Genomic DNA, 18,607 nt, shown 5'->3' with positions numbered 1-18,607 from the left:
TCTTAATCAAATGTCTTAAATAATGCTATGTTTAAATGCACAATCAGGGATTTGGATGTGATTAGATTATGTTGCTAATCTAATCTGCATCTTTTAGAAACCCTCTTTATCAGCAATTAAGTGTTAACATCTTCTATATGCTACAGCAATTGGACCCACAGGCAACTGGTGAGATTGGTAAGAGTTTAGGTGTGTATTAAAATGTAGGACCACATCTGAATTGGACAGCTGCATGGAGGTTGAAACTTCATTTTCTGCACATTGACTGATTTCATGGGGTTTCACGTTAAATTAGTCTAGGATTGAGTGTATTGAGACGTTTGATGATGTTATGAAAGATGCCATTAAAAATCTACCTGTCGGGGTCACGCTGAATGGTTCAGCTACCTCTAATGTCCTTGCGGGGAGAGTGGCAGCCTTTTCTGAAAGCGAATCAAATTTCAAATCAAACTTCCTAATTTGCATTTGTAAGAAGCTGGTGTAGAAGAGGGTAAAAAAAAAAAAGAAAAGCTGTGGCAATGAGTACTGCTGTAGTAAAATATGTCTTTTTTTTTTATTATATCTGATAACAACTTAAATTGCCATTCAGTCCGGTCTTTATCTAATGCTACATTTTTAATGACATTTTAGAGTTATTCCACAAATGTGAAACCATCACATATGCTTCATATAAAGGAAACAAACATGTATTATTTAAATAAGCATTCTTGCGGCTGGCTGTATTTTTAAAGCAATTAAGGCGGTTGTTTAACTAGGTAATGGGAATGTGGGCAGGTCAGGCAGGCTGCGTCTGCTTTCATTATGGGTCCCAATGAAAATGGTGACTCACCAGGTCAGCAGCGACCTTTCTGTGTTGGACAAACATTTCCCTTCCTCGGAGTGATGTTTGAGCTCTAAATCCCTAAGGTAGAGATACAATTTTAGCTTCTTTTTTTTTAATTGCACTGTCGACAAATGAATGAAATCCACTTCTTCTTATTAAACTGTAAATTGCAATGCACATGAGAAACAATTTCAACATTAGGAAGGGTATAGTGATTGTCTTGAAATGAGGCAGAGATAAATAGAAGATGGGCATTTTTAACCTCAGAAAAGAATTTCTATTCATTGAAGAGGGAAATAATTGCCCTTGTGTGTTCAAAGAGTATACTGCGGGCTCTGAAATACACAAATGTTTTGAGAGCGAAAAAATAATTGAGTGTGAGTTAATTCTTATCAAAGCCTGTTGGAGTGCAACTAATCGACTGAGGGGAGATGCGTCAAAAAGCTGTTGCCTCCAATTCATTTTGTCTATTCAGATGAGAAAATATTTAGTTTTCAATTAAGTAAATCACTATTATTTGTTCCACTCCTGCAGCAGATAAATTGAAGTGATTACACACTGACTTAAAATCCACAGTGCTCTTTTCCAGGTCAAATAAGTCAGTCGGTGCCCAGAGTATTGGCTGTTATGGGCACAGACCCATGACACTGCCTATGGCACTAATTAAAAAAATGTCCCTTTATCAATATTTACAATGAGAGCATGCCGTTATCCTAAAAGTGGATCACACTTTTACACTCGCATGCATTCTGGAAAAATAGCCTGCAATAACAGATACACACTGTAATTGACATACAAATTGGACATTACTTTTTGAAAGGACTGTGCCATTACAATTACACGTGTTAACCTGTTTACTTGGTGTCCTCATTCCTAAACCAATACAACCACTCAAATGCATTTTTTTTTTTATCTACCTTCCATTATGTTAGGCAACTGGCTGTTCATTATTTTCCTCGTAGATAAAAATATATTATAATGTTCTGAGAAACCATTAAGCTGTATTTACACAATTGATGTTATTCAAATTTACATTATTATTGAAGAACTTTGTATAGATTTTAATGCATTTTCTGCTTTTCACGCAGTCACTGATTTCCATTCATATAATTGCTGTTTATAAATCCACTTGCAGAAACTGAACACTTTGTGGAATAAAGTGTATGTTTTCCAAGGATCAGTGCTCAAAATGTCAGCATTTCCCTTGTCCACATTGGTGTGTGTATCGGCCAGTAACAGCAAATTATTAGGTGTTACATTCTGATTATCAATGGTGAATAAAAGGTACTAGCAGATATTGCTGATCTTCGCAATAGATATTCAATCAAGTAGACAACCAATTTCAATTGGTGTCAATTGTTAGGTCAAAACTTATGTATATGAATATACATAATACATATATATAATATATAAAATGCTAGTGGGCTTTTATTTTAAAACGAGGGCTTTTAAATTGAATGGATACAGGATGTTGCAGCATTCGGCCAACCAATGGTGACTACAGCCATTTTCTTATCTGATTGGATATGTGATGGTGGCATAAATTCAGCAAACACCAGACATTTTATATTTATAGCCACAGGTGTTTTTGCTGATTCTAACATTACAGCCACAATCTCTTTGCTGCTAGCAGTGGTGCTAATGTTAGCTTGCTGCTTTTGGTATGCATTTAGTACTGGTTGGGTAGGAGTTGACTGATCTGCTGTGTCATCATTTGACTATGATTTTATTGTCTTTGTGCCCTTTTGAAGCCAAAATGGGAACTGGTGAGCGTCACGTAGTGATTGCTGGATAACGCAGTTTATGTAGGGCCATTATGAATCACCGAGATAACCTTGTATGAAACGTGCAGAAAAGAGTACCAACATCTTGTGAGAGGTGCCGGTGCAAGTAAAGACTAGTAAAAGTGCCAGTGTACTTCCTGCCAGGGAAAACTGGCCCGTTTCAAGCACTTTCTAGGATCTTATCTCCTCTGTTTCTGACTCCCTTAGATGATTCAGTAAAAGAAGCCTTGACAAAGGCTGTAAGAGACCACTGAGGTCTTTATATCTAATCACAAATTCATGTTCAGTGCTCACGGAATTGTGCACTCCTTGTGACCCATCAGGAGAACACTAGCTTAACTAACTACAACACTCAAACGCAGGAAGCTCCTCTTCATTTTCTTCATCTAAAACACTAATTACAAACACTGTGGCTATGGAACTGATTTTGTACTATTAAAATGATAACAAGACAATCATAATGACCTTTTAACCTACCTAATTGATTTTTAAAGTTATGCTTTAGCTGCATGAAAGTGAAGAATATGATTGATTGATCTGAAGTCTGCTGTGGTGGTGTTTTAAACATGTGCTTGGATGCAGTTTCTCAGAACTAAATGCTAAATTGAATAGTAGAAGGTAATGCCAACCCTAAGGTTTAGTGTGCTGTCAGAAAGTCAAACCCTGACAATAAAGAAGCACTTAAACACTTAAAAATAAAAAGACTAATTTGAATTGGATACCTTACACACTGTACTACTGGACTCAATACAAATAGTTCTCAAAAGCATGTGCTTGCTTGTCGGAGACCTTGAGGTTACATATGTTTCATATGTGTGTGTTTTTTTTTTCATGGTTGTTACAGGGTTCTTGAAGGTCAGGTGTCAGTGGTGAAATGGACTTCTTGTCAGCATGGATCGTGTCTCCTTCAGCTCTACCCTTTCTCTGTCTCATCTTGGGTAAGAGAATCAAATGTCACCATGGAGTTATCATTACAGTAACTGTGGCCTTTTCAAGTCCCATCTATGTTCAGGCCATTCAGCTGAGCACCGGGAACCTTGACTTTATTGAAGCCGCAATTGAAATTTCACTATAATGTAAAAGCTAGAGTGTGTTTACATAGAGAAAGTTTCCCTCTCAATCTGCCTTAAATAGCACTTTATAGTGGTTCATGTTCTGAACAGACTTAATGTTATACCTTTCTGCAGCTGAACTAATCTGTAATCAGTTATAAAATCAAGATTGTGAACAGGACTTATTATTAACACTGCCGTTATTATCCTGTTGTGTTTGCTTCGAGGGAAACCATATGCTGCATGTTTTTCACGCTTTTTAGCTGAGGGTCAGGCAAAAAGAGACCTCAGGTAGAAAGGAACAGTTTGTTAACAATTTTATTTATGGAAAAGGGCAAACCAGGCCAGTTTTTTTTCTCAAATGGTTTCATCTTAATACCCCCTCAGCTGTAATATGCCCAACAGTGACTTTACTGGTAGGGCTGTTCGGTACGGTTGCTAAGGTAAAATATCCAGGGTGAGCAGTAAGGGTCGACTGGTTATCAGCCTGGCCGATTTAGCATTTTTACAATTATCGGAATAGGGAATTTTTATTTTTTTATTTTTTATTTTTATTCAATCGCCGATAAAATGAATGAATTAAAAATACGCTGCTTTGGTTCTGATGCAGCGTCCCTCAGTCTAAGTCAACCACTCTGTGGTGTTGAGCAATGTCCCGCCCACAGCTTTATGTGATTGGTTACACTTCATGAGTAATGGCCAATCAACGCTGATAAACAACGCTGTCTCACAGACAGCAGAGCAGAACAGAGAGGGGACGCAGGAATGTTACTCGAGTAACTACACTTGTTACGTGACTGTAAAAAAAAGCGCAATAAATGCCCAAACTTAAGCTATCAATGAACATACCCCAAGCACATTTTAAAATCATGTATTGAACATTCTGCTGGTGCCTCGATAAAGGATTTCTTTTTTATAATAAATACCCCACATTGCAATATACCGTCATAAAAAGATTACATAGTGGCGGCATTTGTTTATTTAAAGTCATTTGAATTAAGTTTTGTGTTCGAATTTGCTATTCCAAATTTTGACACAAAGATTTTTTTATTTTTACTGCAACTGTATATCTGTTCCAAATATTGGTTTATCGGTCTCCTTGATTACCAATAATCGGTATCCCCCCTGAAAAAGCCATATCGGGCGACCCCTAATGAGCAGTATTCTGATGTGCGTGCTGTCATTGATACTTTTTAAACCTTAGATAGTGTCCTCCTTTTTTTTTACCTCTGGCATTGAGTATTTCATACAGAAAAGATATAACACAGAATCAATGTCACTTCTGCTCATGGTTATTATGCACACAGTTTCCATGGTGATTTCCACAATGACCTTCACTCCATGGAACTTAAACACATAACCCTACGTTATTTGAAAGTATAGTGTGGAACATCACCTTATTCATATATCGTACCACCTTATGACAGGAGAGTAAAATTAACCTTTAAATTAACATTTGCATCAATAGACACCATTAGACAATACCGATATATGAGGTGTATGCGGCTGTACCCAGCCAATATGTGAACTCGTATCTGGAAACGAATTTGCTACTCTTGAACAACAAATAGACAATATATTTATCTTAATATGTTAAAAATGAATGTGGAAATATGGGTTGAAAGAGACCAATGCATCCATACAGCACGTAATTATAGACATCCACTCTTGAGGAATGGAAATCAACATTTCACAGCAGACATTTCGACAGTTCATAGCAGGAAAGCACTGATGTAATTAATACCATTTAATTAATGAGGGTTGCATTTCATGTAGTTGTTGCAATTTCAGCACCATGCTATTTTACACAATACTTGCTTACTGGCAATCTTATGTGAAAATGAGAATAAAACCAAAAGTGAGTATTGAATTAGGCCTGGTCAACATGAGCCAAACACGTCGTGATATTTCAGGGTATTTCAGGGATCACGATACTCTTGATGATGTCACAAAATACCCCAAAAAAGATTTAATCATTTATCTCAACAACACACAATTGCCACAAAATCTGCGTTGTAGTTTTAAATGCCATCATAATCCATAAACACTACGCCTCTAAATATTCAATTAAAAAAAACGAACATATCTCCGTGGTTTGTTGGGCACCTGATCTTTTGTAACCAAACTACTTCCACGCCACTAAAGTTGCTCTGCCGTGGAGCCGCTTTCAGCGATGCTTGTTGTAGTTCACAAGTTGTGGTACATAATGTTAAGTCTTTACATCGGGTCGTACTATCGGCCTTATCACGATTCGAATCTGTTTTAACATATTCGATATGTTAACGATATTATCGTGAACAATCCGATACCATCATCTTCAACCAGACTGAGAGAGAGGAGTCGTGTTGTTTTTGACGACGAGCGGGAAACAATACAACGTATTTTTATGTTTAGGTTTTAACTTCTTATTTTATTTTTTTGTTTTAAAACCACTGTTTATCTGTAACATGCTAAGAATAATGAGAATCAGGAGCCCAATCAAAGAAGGTTAATTGAGTCAAACTCTCCATAATTGCAGTTTTACATGGTATTTTAAGTTTTGCTAACTTTAGCTAACACGAGCCACAATAAGCTACTCAGTAGTTAATAGCCTCAGTGGCAAAACCTCTAATTGTAAAGAACTGAGGAAGCGTTTTGCTTTTTAGAGTTTTTCCGTTTAGGACATGAAGATAGATATGTTCACTGGTTTTTGATATGGTATATTCTGCATCTCAGAAAAATGCAGCGTAATTCTATTCTATCAGCTATTGTGGACCATTGTTGAGGATTCATTTATGTAAACTGTATGCAAATATGCTCCTGTGTTTGGTTGTTTGTATGCATCCTCTGTAATGGCCAATCTTGCCCTTCATATTTGACGTGAGGTGACTGGTTTAGCCTTGATCTAAGAGCTCTGCCTCTCACTCATGTTGTCAGATGCAACAGAGCATGCACTTCACAAACAACTTGGTCATTTCTTCATTGAAGGTCAAGATTTAAACAGCCCAATGGAATCAGGCTGGCTTCTCTGTGGGGCATTGTTTGAACGAGACTCGTGCTTAGATATTAAGCACTAATTGGGGTATGCGCTTGCATTTGGCTCCTTGAACTGAATTTATTCATAAATGCGTATGTATAATAATCATATAATCCGAGCCCCAGTGTTAAAGACTGATGGTGGTATGCTGCTACCTTCTGTACACCAGCGCACTGCACCACATAGTGTCACCTAAGAGCCAGGCTGAAGGATGGCCAACACCACCTATGACAAACAAGGGGGATTAAAGTGATAATCATTACTCTTCCCAGGAGGAATTAGCTAGTGGGACACCGACATTGAAGAAAAACCGCAGGTGAACAAGGTCTCTGATACCCCATGCTTTTTTCCTCCTCCCAATACCCTATCTGCATGGCCGAGGGGGGATTTAATTTGCAGTAATTACTTTATTGACTCATTTTCAGGGCCGTATCACTGCAGTTTCCCATCAATAAAACATATGCCGGGATGACTAATGTGGCCAGACACAATGGGGTGCCTTCTCAGACAAAGACCACAGGACTGCTTCCCTGTGGTGTATGTTTATATCATACTGCCTCTATTCCTTTTATTTCCATCATAACACTTCTCACACATAGTCAGCCCTGATTATTCTCCATCTTTTTACATTATATCTCATCACAACCCTTTGCGGCTCTGTCATACTACTAAAACTCCTTCTCCTTTTTATGGCTCCAAGGCATGCAGGCCCAGCAGGCCTTCAGGTCTGAGCCCAGGAATCTTACTGTGCGGATGGGAGCCACAGCTGTGTTGAGGTGTGAGGTGCTGCGGGCCTCAGGGACTGTGCAGTGGGTGAAGGATGGCCTCCTCCTGGGACCTCAGCGAAGCCTGCCAGGCTTTCCACGCTACAGCATGATTGGAAACCCCAAGAGAGGTAAACAGGGAAACTCACAGAATATAGTCTCTGTCCTATTGGCCTTCTATGGATCCATCTAAACAACATAAACTTGTTTTATAACAGCTCCATAAAAATACATCAGAATTAGTTATCAGAGATACCCTGTGGTTGAAAGAGGCTTGTAGTATATAGGTTTGTCAAAGGATAAAAAAAAAAAAAAAAAAAAAAAAAAAAAAAAAAAATCTCCCAGATGCAATAAACTCTGGGTAATATTAAGCCACCATTTGGGCAGCAACATGATGCCATATGTGGAAAGGGGACATTGAAGTACGATCTACCAAATAGATTTACCAAATTACATGCTGTCAGTATTAGAATAAACCTATATACTTATTGTTTTCTTGTGACATAAGGTTCTCATGGTTTTAATTATGAAGCACCGTACACAGCTGAGAAAGCATCCAACAGTACAGCTTGATGGTGGCTGCTCTACAAAGTAAATGAGATGAGGTCGTTGCTATGGCTTCAAAGTGCTGTAATAAAGCAACAAAGACATTGCAGGAACATTATGGCTGTCAATACAGGGAGCACCTGGGGCTGGGCAGGTGATGTGATTATCAACAGCCACTCACAAATCCCCCTTATCCTGTCACTCACATGTGAAGACAAAAAAAATAAATAGAAATTTAGTGTCAGCTAATCAGTGAAATGTGGCAGAGAATAAAGTGTGTTGCAGAATCTGCACCACAGTCTATAAAAAGTAATAGCCAATTAGAAGGCAATCCTGAGTAAGAGAAGAGCATCTGTTCCTGATCAGCCCACAACTAGACAAACCGCACTTCACTGTTGCACAGTGTGGGAGACCGCCAATGACATATAAACACTGAGGGACGCATATGCCCATGCACACATACAGTAGTCATACTACTTTGTACATAAACAAACATAAAACACAAAAATATTGTTTCTCCCTTGATTTGTTGTCAGTGAACGAATTAGTTAGCATTACAGCAGATACGGAGTTTGGAAAATAAAATCTTGCCACCTTTTACATCCAAAATGACAAAAAAAAGACCACGCACATATGAATTTCAAGACTACAAACACACACAAGCTGCCAACCACTCATATGCTCACTCATGAATAAAATAGCCATCAGTGCAGGTACACTTTCCAGGAAAAGAAACTGCAGACTGATGTATGCAATCACTTTACACCGCACAGAAAGAGCAAAATCATTTAAGATGACACTTGACAGCACTTGATACACCACAAGTTTTCACTGATTGTCACCATCAGTGATGTTTATTGATGCTTATAAAAGCCAGAAATCAAAGATTCACACACACAAGAGAGGCCAGCGTTGATTTCAACATATACTTACAGTAAATGTAGCACACTTAGCTTCAGAAAACTGAAGGAATGATGTAAATGTGAACATGCACGAGCCTAGGTTTGTGTGAAAAACTCTGATTGTGAAGGCAAACACATAGATGAACAGATGAAACAGCCTGATCAAGGCATCCAAGCATTAAGTATGTCTTTCTTGATCTATTTTCAATGATTGGCCACCAAGCAGTAATTTAATTGTAGTGCATGGCACGCAGCCAGTCAATCAGGCAAAATGTAATTTTAACGAACACACGACATCACATACAGCAAGTGTAGCATATTTTTCATGACTGATATCAACTATGGTCACACATGAAGATCAATTTAACCACTTACTGGGATTTCTTGTGTATGGCAGCCTGGTAACACCAGAATGTCTTTGCAAATAATGTCTTTGTCAAGTTAAACATTTTTATCTTGTAAATCCTTGCCAGTTTTCATATTTTACTTTATCTCACTTTTAAATAATAATCCAGTACAGAGTCAGAAAAAAAACAAAAAGTGATAGTGAGTTAACAGCTCGTTCACACCTGTCTCATCGTGAGAACTGTCTGGATATTTCATTCTTGAAATAATTAAGGCTTTATGTCGAATCAGTTTTCACCTGATATTATAGAGGAGCACTAAACACATGATGATTAGTCTAATTCACAAGACTAATCCAGTCAGCATTCATCTCCTGTTCTGCTACCTGTGTATTACTGTTTTCAAAATCCCAGTTGCAACTTGGATGGGCATTTCAAGCAAAAATACTATTTGATATTTGCTAGGAAATATTTGACTATTATTCGAAGAACCCCTCCACCAGCCGCCGCATGTACGCACACACACACACGCACACACGCACACACACACACACACACACACATACACATACACATACACATACACATACATAAAGAGAGAGGGACTCACTCATACAATAAACTTGGTTTTAACAAAGGTCAGACTTCAAAAACCCTCACCTTATTGGACAAAACTGTTGAGAAGCATGTCTGTAGCTATCATCTTTGAGATGAGGGCTGTTGTTTGCTCTGCACATCTAACCTCAAACTTATTACATCTAGCGATAAGGCTAGTACCCATTGTTTTGTAATCTGTGGATGGACCGTCTGTGGGTCATGCAATAAGGCAGGCCTGCTTGGGATTTATCCATTTAAATGCCAGGGCTCGCCTCCCCACATGTCCACCAAGACAAGTTCCCCCGACTCTATTTTGCAAAGACACTGTTGCCCCATCTCGGGCTTACTGCTGCCTGAGGCGATTATGATTGGTTTAAAGAAATACAAACAAGCCAGAGCGGGGTTTTTTTTTTGCCCTCTATCGCAGATTGATATATTGGTACAGCCAATTCTGGAGAATAGCCTAAATGACAAGCTTCCTGAAAAAGGAAGGGAAGTGAATAGTCATCAAATTATGGACTTTTTTTCACTCGCAAAAAAATTTAAGTGGGAGAAACTCTGTCTGTACAGTCTTGCACAACAATTGATACTACAAAATGTTCTCCTTCTCGTTCCCTGTTCCTTTGGTGCTGACATTTCACAGTTATGTAACACTATGTGATTTTTAGATTTAGGTCCAATGCAGTATTGCATACTTGTTGAGGGGAGATGGTATTCTGCTGCAGGCATAATGGCTATATAGATATACTGCATCCCAAAATTGTGAAGGCCCTGGATTAAATAAATACAGAATAATGGATAAATAAGTAAATTGTGTTGCAGCGATCCACAATCCCCCCCCCGACCATAAATACGCACTCTCTGCAACTTGATTGTACTATTTGTGAGTAATTTCAGGACAGAGGAATATGATTAATAACTTCAATGTCTCTCCCTCTCTGCACTCAATGATAACTTAGATGTGAAAATTGCTTCTGGTTGGTGTTAATTATCTTGCCAGCTTAGTTGACGCGTGCATTTTTAGGCCTGGGCGGTTGTCAGACCAAGATACTATGTTCCACATGTTAGTAGGCTGTGAGCCATCAGGAGCTGGAAAACCGACACTAAACAGCATCTAATCCCCACAGGTTATGGCAATGCATCAAACAAATCAAGCCCGGTTGGCATGCCAGACTATCAGAAGAGAGATACAGAGTGAGGTGCTCTGCCTGGCTCCAATTAATAGACAGTTTATTCAGTCGACATTGTGAATCTGGAATTGGATTTCATTTACCACACTGAAAATTCATTCTGAAACAAAATGCCTGTGTGAGTATAGACAACTGCTTGCATGTCAATGGCAGTGTCTGCACCAAGTGAGATGTTTCCATTTTACAGACGTAACAAATTTGTCTATTTGTAGCCAAATCTTCCACCCGAAAGTCAGTATTAGAGTATCTTATTGAATTGATATTCCAGAATGTCTTTGAACAAATTGCTTTTATTGTTAATTTTCTCATCCCGTAAAGTACAAATGGCTTCTAAAATACACACACAAGAAGTAGGGCCTCCACAAAGTACATCAATATAGTGTCTATTCAACAAATCGGTACAGTCGTTGTTATATTTAGTGGAGTGTGAACAAGAAAAGTAAATGAACCCATCCTCTTTTTAATTATTTACATATATTTAGTGTGCACACCCTCATCACAAATATGTCACAAAAATAATGAATATCTCCATTTCTATTGCAGGGCAGTATCATCTTCAGATTGAAAATGCCCAACTGGAGGATGACACCCTCTATGAATGTCAAGCGGGACCGTCTGAGAGCAGTGGAGCAATTGTTTCCAACACAGCTGGAGTCACTGTGCTAAGTGAGAAAAAAAAAATGGAGTGTGTTAACAGAGGAGATTTGGGACTGATAAACATGTATTTTTCAAAGTGACAAAAGGATGTATAAGGCACAGTGAGCATTTTCGGTAGTCCAGTAACATACATAACCTTTTGACCGTTCATCAGCATATAAAGAGCTGCTAAATATTCATTCCTATTGATAAGGAGCTTTCATTTGTTTAAAATAAGGCAGTTGCATTTTGAAGCAGAGACTGAATTAAGTGTGTCCTTGGTACAGTCTTACAGTATTTCTCGTATGCCCGAGTATGAACCATGAAGAATGTCACAATATTTCCAACTTTTCGGATCATATTTATTTCTTTAACAAGCACTGTGCCATCCCTGCATGTTCCAGTAGGTGCATGGCTTTAACCAGCAGCTGCACAATATGAAGTAACAATGGAGCCTGGATTCCTGAGCAAGCCTCAGGGCGATTCGTGTCTCTTCCTTGCACAAGAATAAATTATAACTGAAGTGATTGAAAACTTCCTACGCAGACATGGACGGGAATAGATGCAATTGTGCAACTACATTAGACCACCTGTTGTCACTCTATAACAACCGATATTTGTCTCTCTCTCTCGTTCTCTCTCTCTCTCTCTCTCGCTCTCTCTCTCTCTCTCTCTCTCGTTCTCTCTCTCTCTCTCTCTCTCTCTCCCTCTTGCTTGTGGGAGCAAGTCCATATGTGGCAAGGAAAGGAGTCTAAAAGAACCTTTCTTCTCTAGGCACAGTTCATTTACTTACACCCTCCCTCCTCATTCTCTCCCTCGCACTCAGGATTTCTCTTTGGTGACCATGGACGGTGGGGGGAGGTTTGGATAGCTGGGTCGCTGTGGCGATTCTAGCAGCCTCACTCTCCTCTGGGAAGAGAGCAGGTTTTTCTGACATCAATGGGCTGGCGGGAGGGACGGTGGGTGGTGTGGGGTAAGACGAGGCATAGACTGCAGACGTCTCTTTTGAATGGCTGCGTTCTTTTCTGCACTGCAGCAGTTTTATGTCCTACAGCAGGCCTACACCTGCAGCCGCAGCAGACTTGACTCCCACATTTATTACCTCCGAGATGCCTATCGCACGTGTGCCCATATACACAAAGTGGACACAATGGCCTTTGGCTTTGTCGAAAAGGTCAAAATGTGTGGGAATTATGTTGATGTTGCATCAGGGATGGCTGGTAGCGATATTGACCATGACTGAAACCTACTCTTTCAGATATGGATCGTCTCCACACATCTCAGTAAGTGTTTTTGTTCTGTGTCTTGGGATCACTTCCCAGCTGTTGATCATTTAAGATGGACAGTTGCAGCTGTACCATTGCAAAGGGCAAAGAGTGAAGCGACTGACTTAAAAAGCACGCCGTGGTCCTAAAGGGTCATTTGTTCCACTCCAACAATTCAAGTGATTCAAAATACGTGACTAATCTGGGGCTTGATAATGAGCTGATGAATTCAATCTCCCGTTAGTGCTGAACTGGGACTGGAAACTGTGCATCTTTTTGAAGAGTGCTGTCTCTGATGAGTTTCCCATGGACTTTTCCATCACTGAACTACAGCTCCCAAGGCCCCACACCCCTGGCCAGTCAACCATGGCCATATCCCATCGAGCTCTGCATCAAATCAAAACACCATAAACTCTTTATGAGGCAATACAGTAGGGGAGAGGGGAGGAATTTGAAAATAAAACAAGAGATTGCTGGTTGTATAATTGGATTCTTGGGTCAGAGGGAGTGGTATCATGACTGGCTAATTTAAGATGGATCACCACAGGCAATAAATAGCAGGGATAGAGGCAAAAATGTCAATAAGCCCCATCCACGGGCTTACAAAGAGATGTTTTCAAGACATTTCTATTGGTGCAACATAACTCCTGTGTGTTTTTACCTTCCTGCGGAGCTTAGATAGGGGATTACTGCAATAGGCAGATCAAGTGGCAGTGAGTAATCCATGACAATAACAACCTCTATACCCCCTCTGCTGAAACCCCCTCCTCTGCTAAAACTTACCCCGCACTGTGCCCGTCACATACCTGACACATCCTGTGTCTCGGTTTATACCATTAGCCTTAGCATTTAATCCTATTAATGAACAACTCTCTCCCTCACCACATTGCATGCATGTACAGATGCCTCCTGTTCAAAACAGTTTTTGATGTGTTCTGGTTTTAGACTGTTACTCATTCAGTTGCCATAGTTGGGTCTCACAGAAGTGTGTGTGCGTGCGTGTGTGTGTGTGTGTGTGTGTGTGTGTGTGTGTGTGTGTGTGTGTGTGTGTGTGTGTGTGTGTGTGTGTGTGTGCGTGTGCGTGTGTGCATCTGTGTAAGCTTAATATCAATGTTGGTTGGAGGTTAGAGGACATTTTAGGAACCAGGGCTATGGTGAGGTTTTTTGCAGTAGCTAATGAGTTTAGCACTTGAAGAGTATATAATGAGCCTTCATTTTATGATTCCCTGTTATGAATAATGGAATAACTTATAAATGGGGGCATAAGCAACGTAAAACATGGCGACTTTATTCGTCTTTGTTCGCGAAAAGTTCTGTTAAGTTGGCCAAGATGTAACCCCATCAGAGGATGATGTGTTATACACTGGTCTGAGGGTGTGCATGCTACAGTGCCAGACGGATGTTAACAGTGTCAGGGTCTGTCTTTACAATTAGCAGGGGAACTTCTGCTAAATAGTCAAATGAGACAGTAAGGGGTTTGCTTTTAATTCTGTTTGGAATTAATCGTTAAGGTAAAGTCAGTTCAGTCTTTGCACGTGTCAGATGTATTTTCTGTAAATGGCCATTTGGGAGATGGACGCTGACAAATGGGAATGTAACTGTTATTTATTGGATCCCAAAACAAAGAGAGACATAATGGGTGGGACAGGGAGGAGTGGTGTGTGGGTAGATGGGGGCTGATGGAGGTAGAGCTGGGAATGTTTCATTTCTGTCCTAAACACCTTCTCCCCAATAAACGGAGAGGATGCAGAAAGGAAGAGGGAGACAGAGAGACAGAGAGAAAGGGAGAGCTGAAAAAAGAGCACTGTTCTAGCAGCTTTCATTGCCAGATATCACACACCTGAGACCTACAATGTGTGTGTGAGAATGAGTGAATGTCTTTTTATATGCACATGTGGGTATGGTGCATGGATATATGGTGTTACCCAATATTTGTCTTTCACAGATAAAACTGATGAGTTGTGTCTGTCTGACAAGTCATATCTCCATTAGCTTTTATGCTGTTCAAGCTTTTTGGAGACTGTTTATCCTCTTGGCCTTCTCCAATATTTTTCAGAGAATCAGGTTGGTATCACATGTTAGACCATGCACATACACACTGGTGCCTGTTTTTAGAGCAAAGTGAGATGAATGTAGCTTGTCTGCACATTCACGCGCCTGTGTCAGTGTGTTTGTGGGAGCAAATCTGCATGCACTGTAGACTTGAGTTTATCTTTGGGTGTTTGTGTAAAGGAAAAAAGGGAGTATGTGCATCTGTATGTGAATGAGCAAGAAGGATAGGTGGAAAGAGCTGCTTATGCATATTGATGTGTGTCTGCTAATCTGCTTCTTATCTGCCTTATCCATCCATCCGTCTGTATTTGTGTAATGAATCGAATTTTGCGGCTCACTGTTTCTCGTCTGAACTGCAGGCGCAAGTCCCTGCCTATCTATTTTTGTGGTAATATGTACCATAATAAGAGAGATAGAGCTAGAAAGCAAAGAGAAAAAGAGATGGGCAAAGTAAAAGAGCTGATAGGCAAGTATACAAAGAAGGCGCAGAAAGAGTTAATCAAGAGCACAGCGTGTTGGATGTCTATTCTTGCTTCTGAGTCTATTAAATTAAATAGAATGTGTTTTGTAGTTGTCCACATGTGCTATCACATTTGCACAAACATTGGTGTGTTTCTAAGTTCATCGTGGCTGATTGGGTCACATGGTTTCCCTGAGTGGATGTGAGGGATGGCAGGCTGTAAGTCCCAGTCCAAGCTGGAACACACCTTCCTCCGCGCTTCTGCAGTTTAACTGCAGTGTGTGTGTGTGTGTGTGTGTGTGTGTGTGTGTGTGTGTGTGTGTGTGTGTGTGTGTAGGGGGGGTGGTGCTGCTCCTAGAAAGGGATGATGGAGTGAATGAGAGATAAGAGAAACAGGCCAGCAGGAGCAAGCGAGGGAAAAATTAGATACCTACCTGCCTGCCTCATTTGTGAACATATCATTATTCTTATTTTAGGATTTGTTAGGCTGCCAGACACTCCTCGAGCACAACAAGTGATGCGCCTATATGTGAATTGTGTGGGCCTGAGTAGATTGAGAGTGCACGGGCTGTCAATAGATGCATGGCCCAGTCATCTTCTCAGGGAAGAGGGGGAAAAAACAAACAAATGCATCTCATTATTGCCGTGCGTGCCTCTGCGGTGCTCTGGGTAACCCATCACAGTCCACACAGATTCAATTGCTTCTTTTAAATCAGTTTGAAGCTGCAGCCACATCTCATCTGTCTCAATAGCAGACTAGAGCCAATGGGCGACTCTGCACACAGCAACAGCTCCTCCTAGTGGTCAAGAATTCATTGAACGTGCCAAGAAAGCCGGGAAGAGCTGTTGAATGGGTGCCTGGTTAGGTTGCTTGTGGTCCAGCTGTTTAGCCATACATTGGCAGCGAATTTATCTCTGAATTCAGCAGCAGCTATCTTCCTGCCCCTGTTATCCTCTACAGCCTGTCTTACACTCACTTTTCATTCTTGCCATATCTCTTTCCTCCTCTGCCAGTCTTTCATGTCTCTCACACACACCTTCCTCTACTTACCGGCTCCCCATTATGTCTCTTAACTCAGGCAGCCTTTGCACTTGATCTCTGATGAAAGAAAAACAACCTTCATAGTTTATAATTCTACAGGCTCATCCACTCACTAAAAGCTGGCACAATATATGGTCAGTTTTCTATAGAGAGTGCATGATTTAACTAATAGTTGCGGTGAAGAGGAGCTAACAGATCCGCAGAATAAATCTTTGATAATTAGTTGGTGACAGATTTCTCAATTCACTGCCAAACAATGTTTGGTCCCTTGTGTTAAATGCCATGTTTTTTTTTTTTTTCTGGAATCCCTATTTATGGTCAGATAAAAGGATTGTAGAGTAGAAAAGTAGAGAAGTGAAGAATGCTTTGATCAGTCCAGAAAGCACATATTTAGCTTGGGGGTGATCTGAGTGGAGAAGTGTTTGGTGTTTGCTATGATAGATTAGCACTGGATCGTTTTCATCATTGTTTCATCTCTGCATTCTCTTCTTGTCCTCAATTTGTATTCAAAAGCAACAGAACATCAAACCTCACTGTAGTAAATCACTCAAAAGCTGACAGAGTGACATTGCACTCACTCCTAAATGCTACAATCTCATTGTCATATCATTGCATGAGCTAATATCCATCTGTTACAGCAGCAGCAGCAGCAGCATATTGATGTCACAAGCATAAAACTTGAGCTGTTGTTTCTCCCCCGCAGTCCCTCCGTCTAAGCCATACTTAGAGGTGGACATGGCAACACCTTGGGTGTCAGGGAAGAAGTACACCGTCACTTGTGTTGCCCCTGATGCAAAGCCTGTAGCTGAAATCACACTTTTTAAAGGTGAGTCATGCTTTCTGCTGCATTACATTTGATAGTGATTGTCAGCTTGACAGGCTGGAACAATTAAAGAGCAACAGCCTTTCTGATACTCTACACTGTGGGATCTCTAAAGCATATGAAAACATTACAAGGGAGCCAATGCAAGTTCAGTAAAGATTTCTTGTTTTAATAGTTTTGGAATAGCTGAGTTAAAAGGAGAGACTCTGTGTGGGAGGAAAATAGCCTGAACATTTGAATTTCCAATTTCCACTGACTTTGCAATTGCACGTACAATGGATGCTCCTAGTTGTTTACAAAAACAACCACAATTTCCCCACTTTTTAGTTTTTACCTCTTGCTCTCCCGTCACACCTATTATACAACATCGTGCAGAGATGTGTTTTGTTTCCCCTGTTAGTGTGAATATGATTACCGGGTTGTGCTGTAGGTCTAAGATATATATTTTCCTCTTGTTAAAATGTATATCCTTATTGTATTCAATAAAATGTAATCATGTTCTGGTGAAATTTTTTATCTCGGCACAGATTTGATTTAAATTTAAAGAAACAGTGGTATATGTTACTGTAGCACACACAGATAAACATATTTATCATATTTCAGTATTTGCCATTCCACATTAGAATGACACATGTTTCTGTTTCACCTGAACAAATTTACACACTGTATTCTCCCCTTTTTGTGCGCCTTCCCCTGATTGTGTCTTTTAGATGGAGTCGAGCTGACAGGTGCAGAGTCTTTCACCATGTCTGGCTCAAAGGATAAGCTTCTGAACACGCATGCTGAAGTAACGTATGTGTTCAACCTGCCTGCCAGACTCATTCTCCTCACCAACCTGCTCAATCTCCCCAAGTCTGTCTGTGTTTCCTGCCTCCCTTGTTTTTCACCACGCTCCTTTTTTCTCCTTCTGTCTTAGTGAGTACAATGAATTTCCTCACAAAGCGAACTGTTACTTGGCACTGTGCGATTGAATTAGCTTCTGTCAAATGCACAAAATTACATTCCTGCAGCGAGACAGATCCGATCCTTGCTGGTTCACCAGGTGCCTATACATTAAACAGGGCTGTAGACTACTTTAATCCTGCATGTCTCTTCTGTGTCAAAGATAATAACCTCTTGTCATGTCCCGAGATAACATTGGTGCTGAGGAGCTGCAATGTTGTTCAGCCCTCTTGCAGAACAGCCAAAGTCTTAAGCAATATTTATGCTCCTTCCTCATATTCACACTGAGCATACACAGCAGTGGGCCCTGTGTGATTGTTACCGCTGTCTTTGTATTGTAGTTTGATAGAGAAGACAAACTGATAACTG

General features: G+C 40.2%; 1 protein-coding gene across 1 annotated transcript in view; it reads left to right on the top strand.

Annotated features, from left to right (window-relative positions):
* The first annotated feature begins 3,467 nt into the window (after window positions 1-3,467).
* Window positions 3,468-18,607, top strand: part of nphs1 (NPHS1 adhesion molecule, nephrin) — a 34,828-nt gene continuing 19,688 nt past the window's right edge. Inside the window, exons 1-5 of the mRNA XM_069139810.1 lie at window positions 3,468-3,545; window positions 7,376-7,570; window positions 11,562-11,684; window positions 17,177-17,299; window positions 18,007-18,088. Coding sequence (XP_068995911.1) covers window positions 3,482-3,545; window positions 7,376-7,570; window positions 11,562-11,684; window positions 17,177-17,299; window positions 18,007-18,088 — 587 coding nt within the window. The 5' untranslated portion in view covers window positions 3,468-3,481. The remainder of the gene's footprint in view (window positions 3,546-7,375; window positions 7,571-11,561; window positions 11,685-17,176; window positions 17,300-18,006; window positions 18,089-18,607) is intronic.

The sequence above is a fragment of the Embiotoca jacksoni genome, unplaced genomic scaffold (assembly GCF_022577435.1).
Source record: "Embiotoca jacksoni isolate LCO1_2020_lvr unplaced genomic scaffold, fEmbJac1.0.p SCAF_11, whole genome shotgun sequence".
In the NCBI taxonomy this organism is placed as follows: Eukaryota; Metazoa; Chordata; class Actinopteri; family Embiotocidae; genus Embiotoca; species Embiotoca jacksoni.
This window is presented reverse-complemented; position numbering and strand designations above follow the sequence as displayed.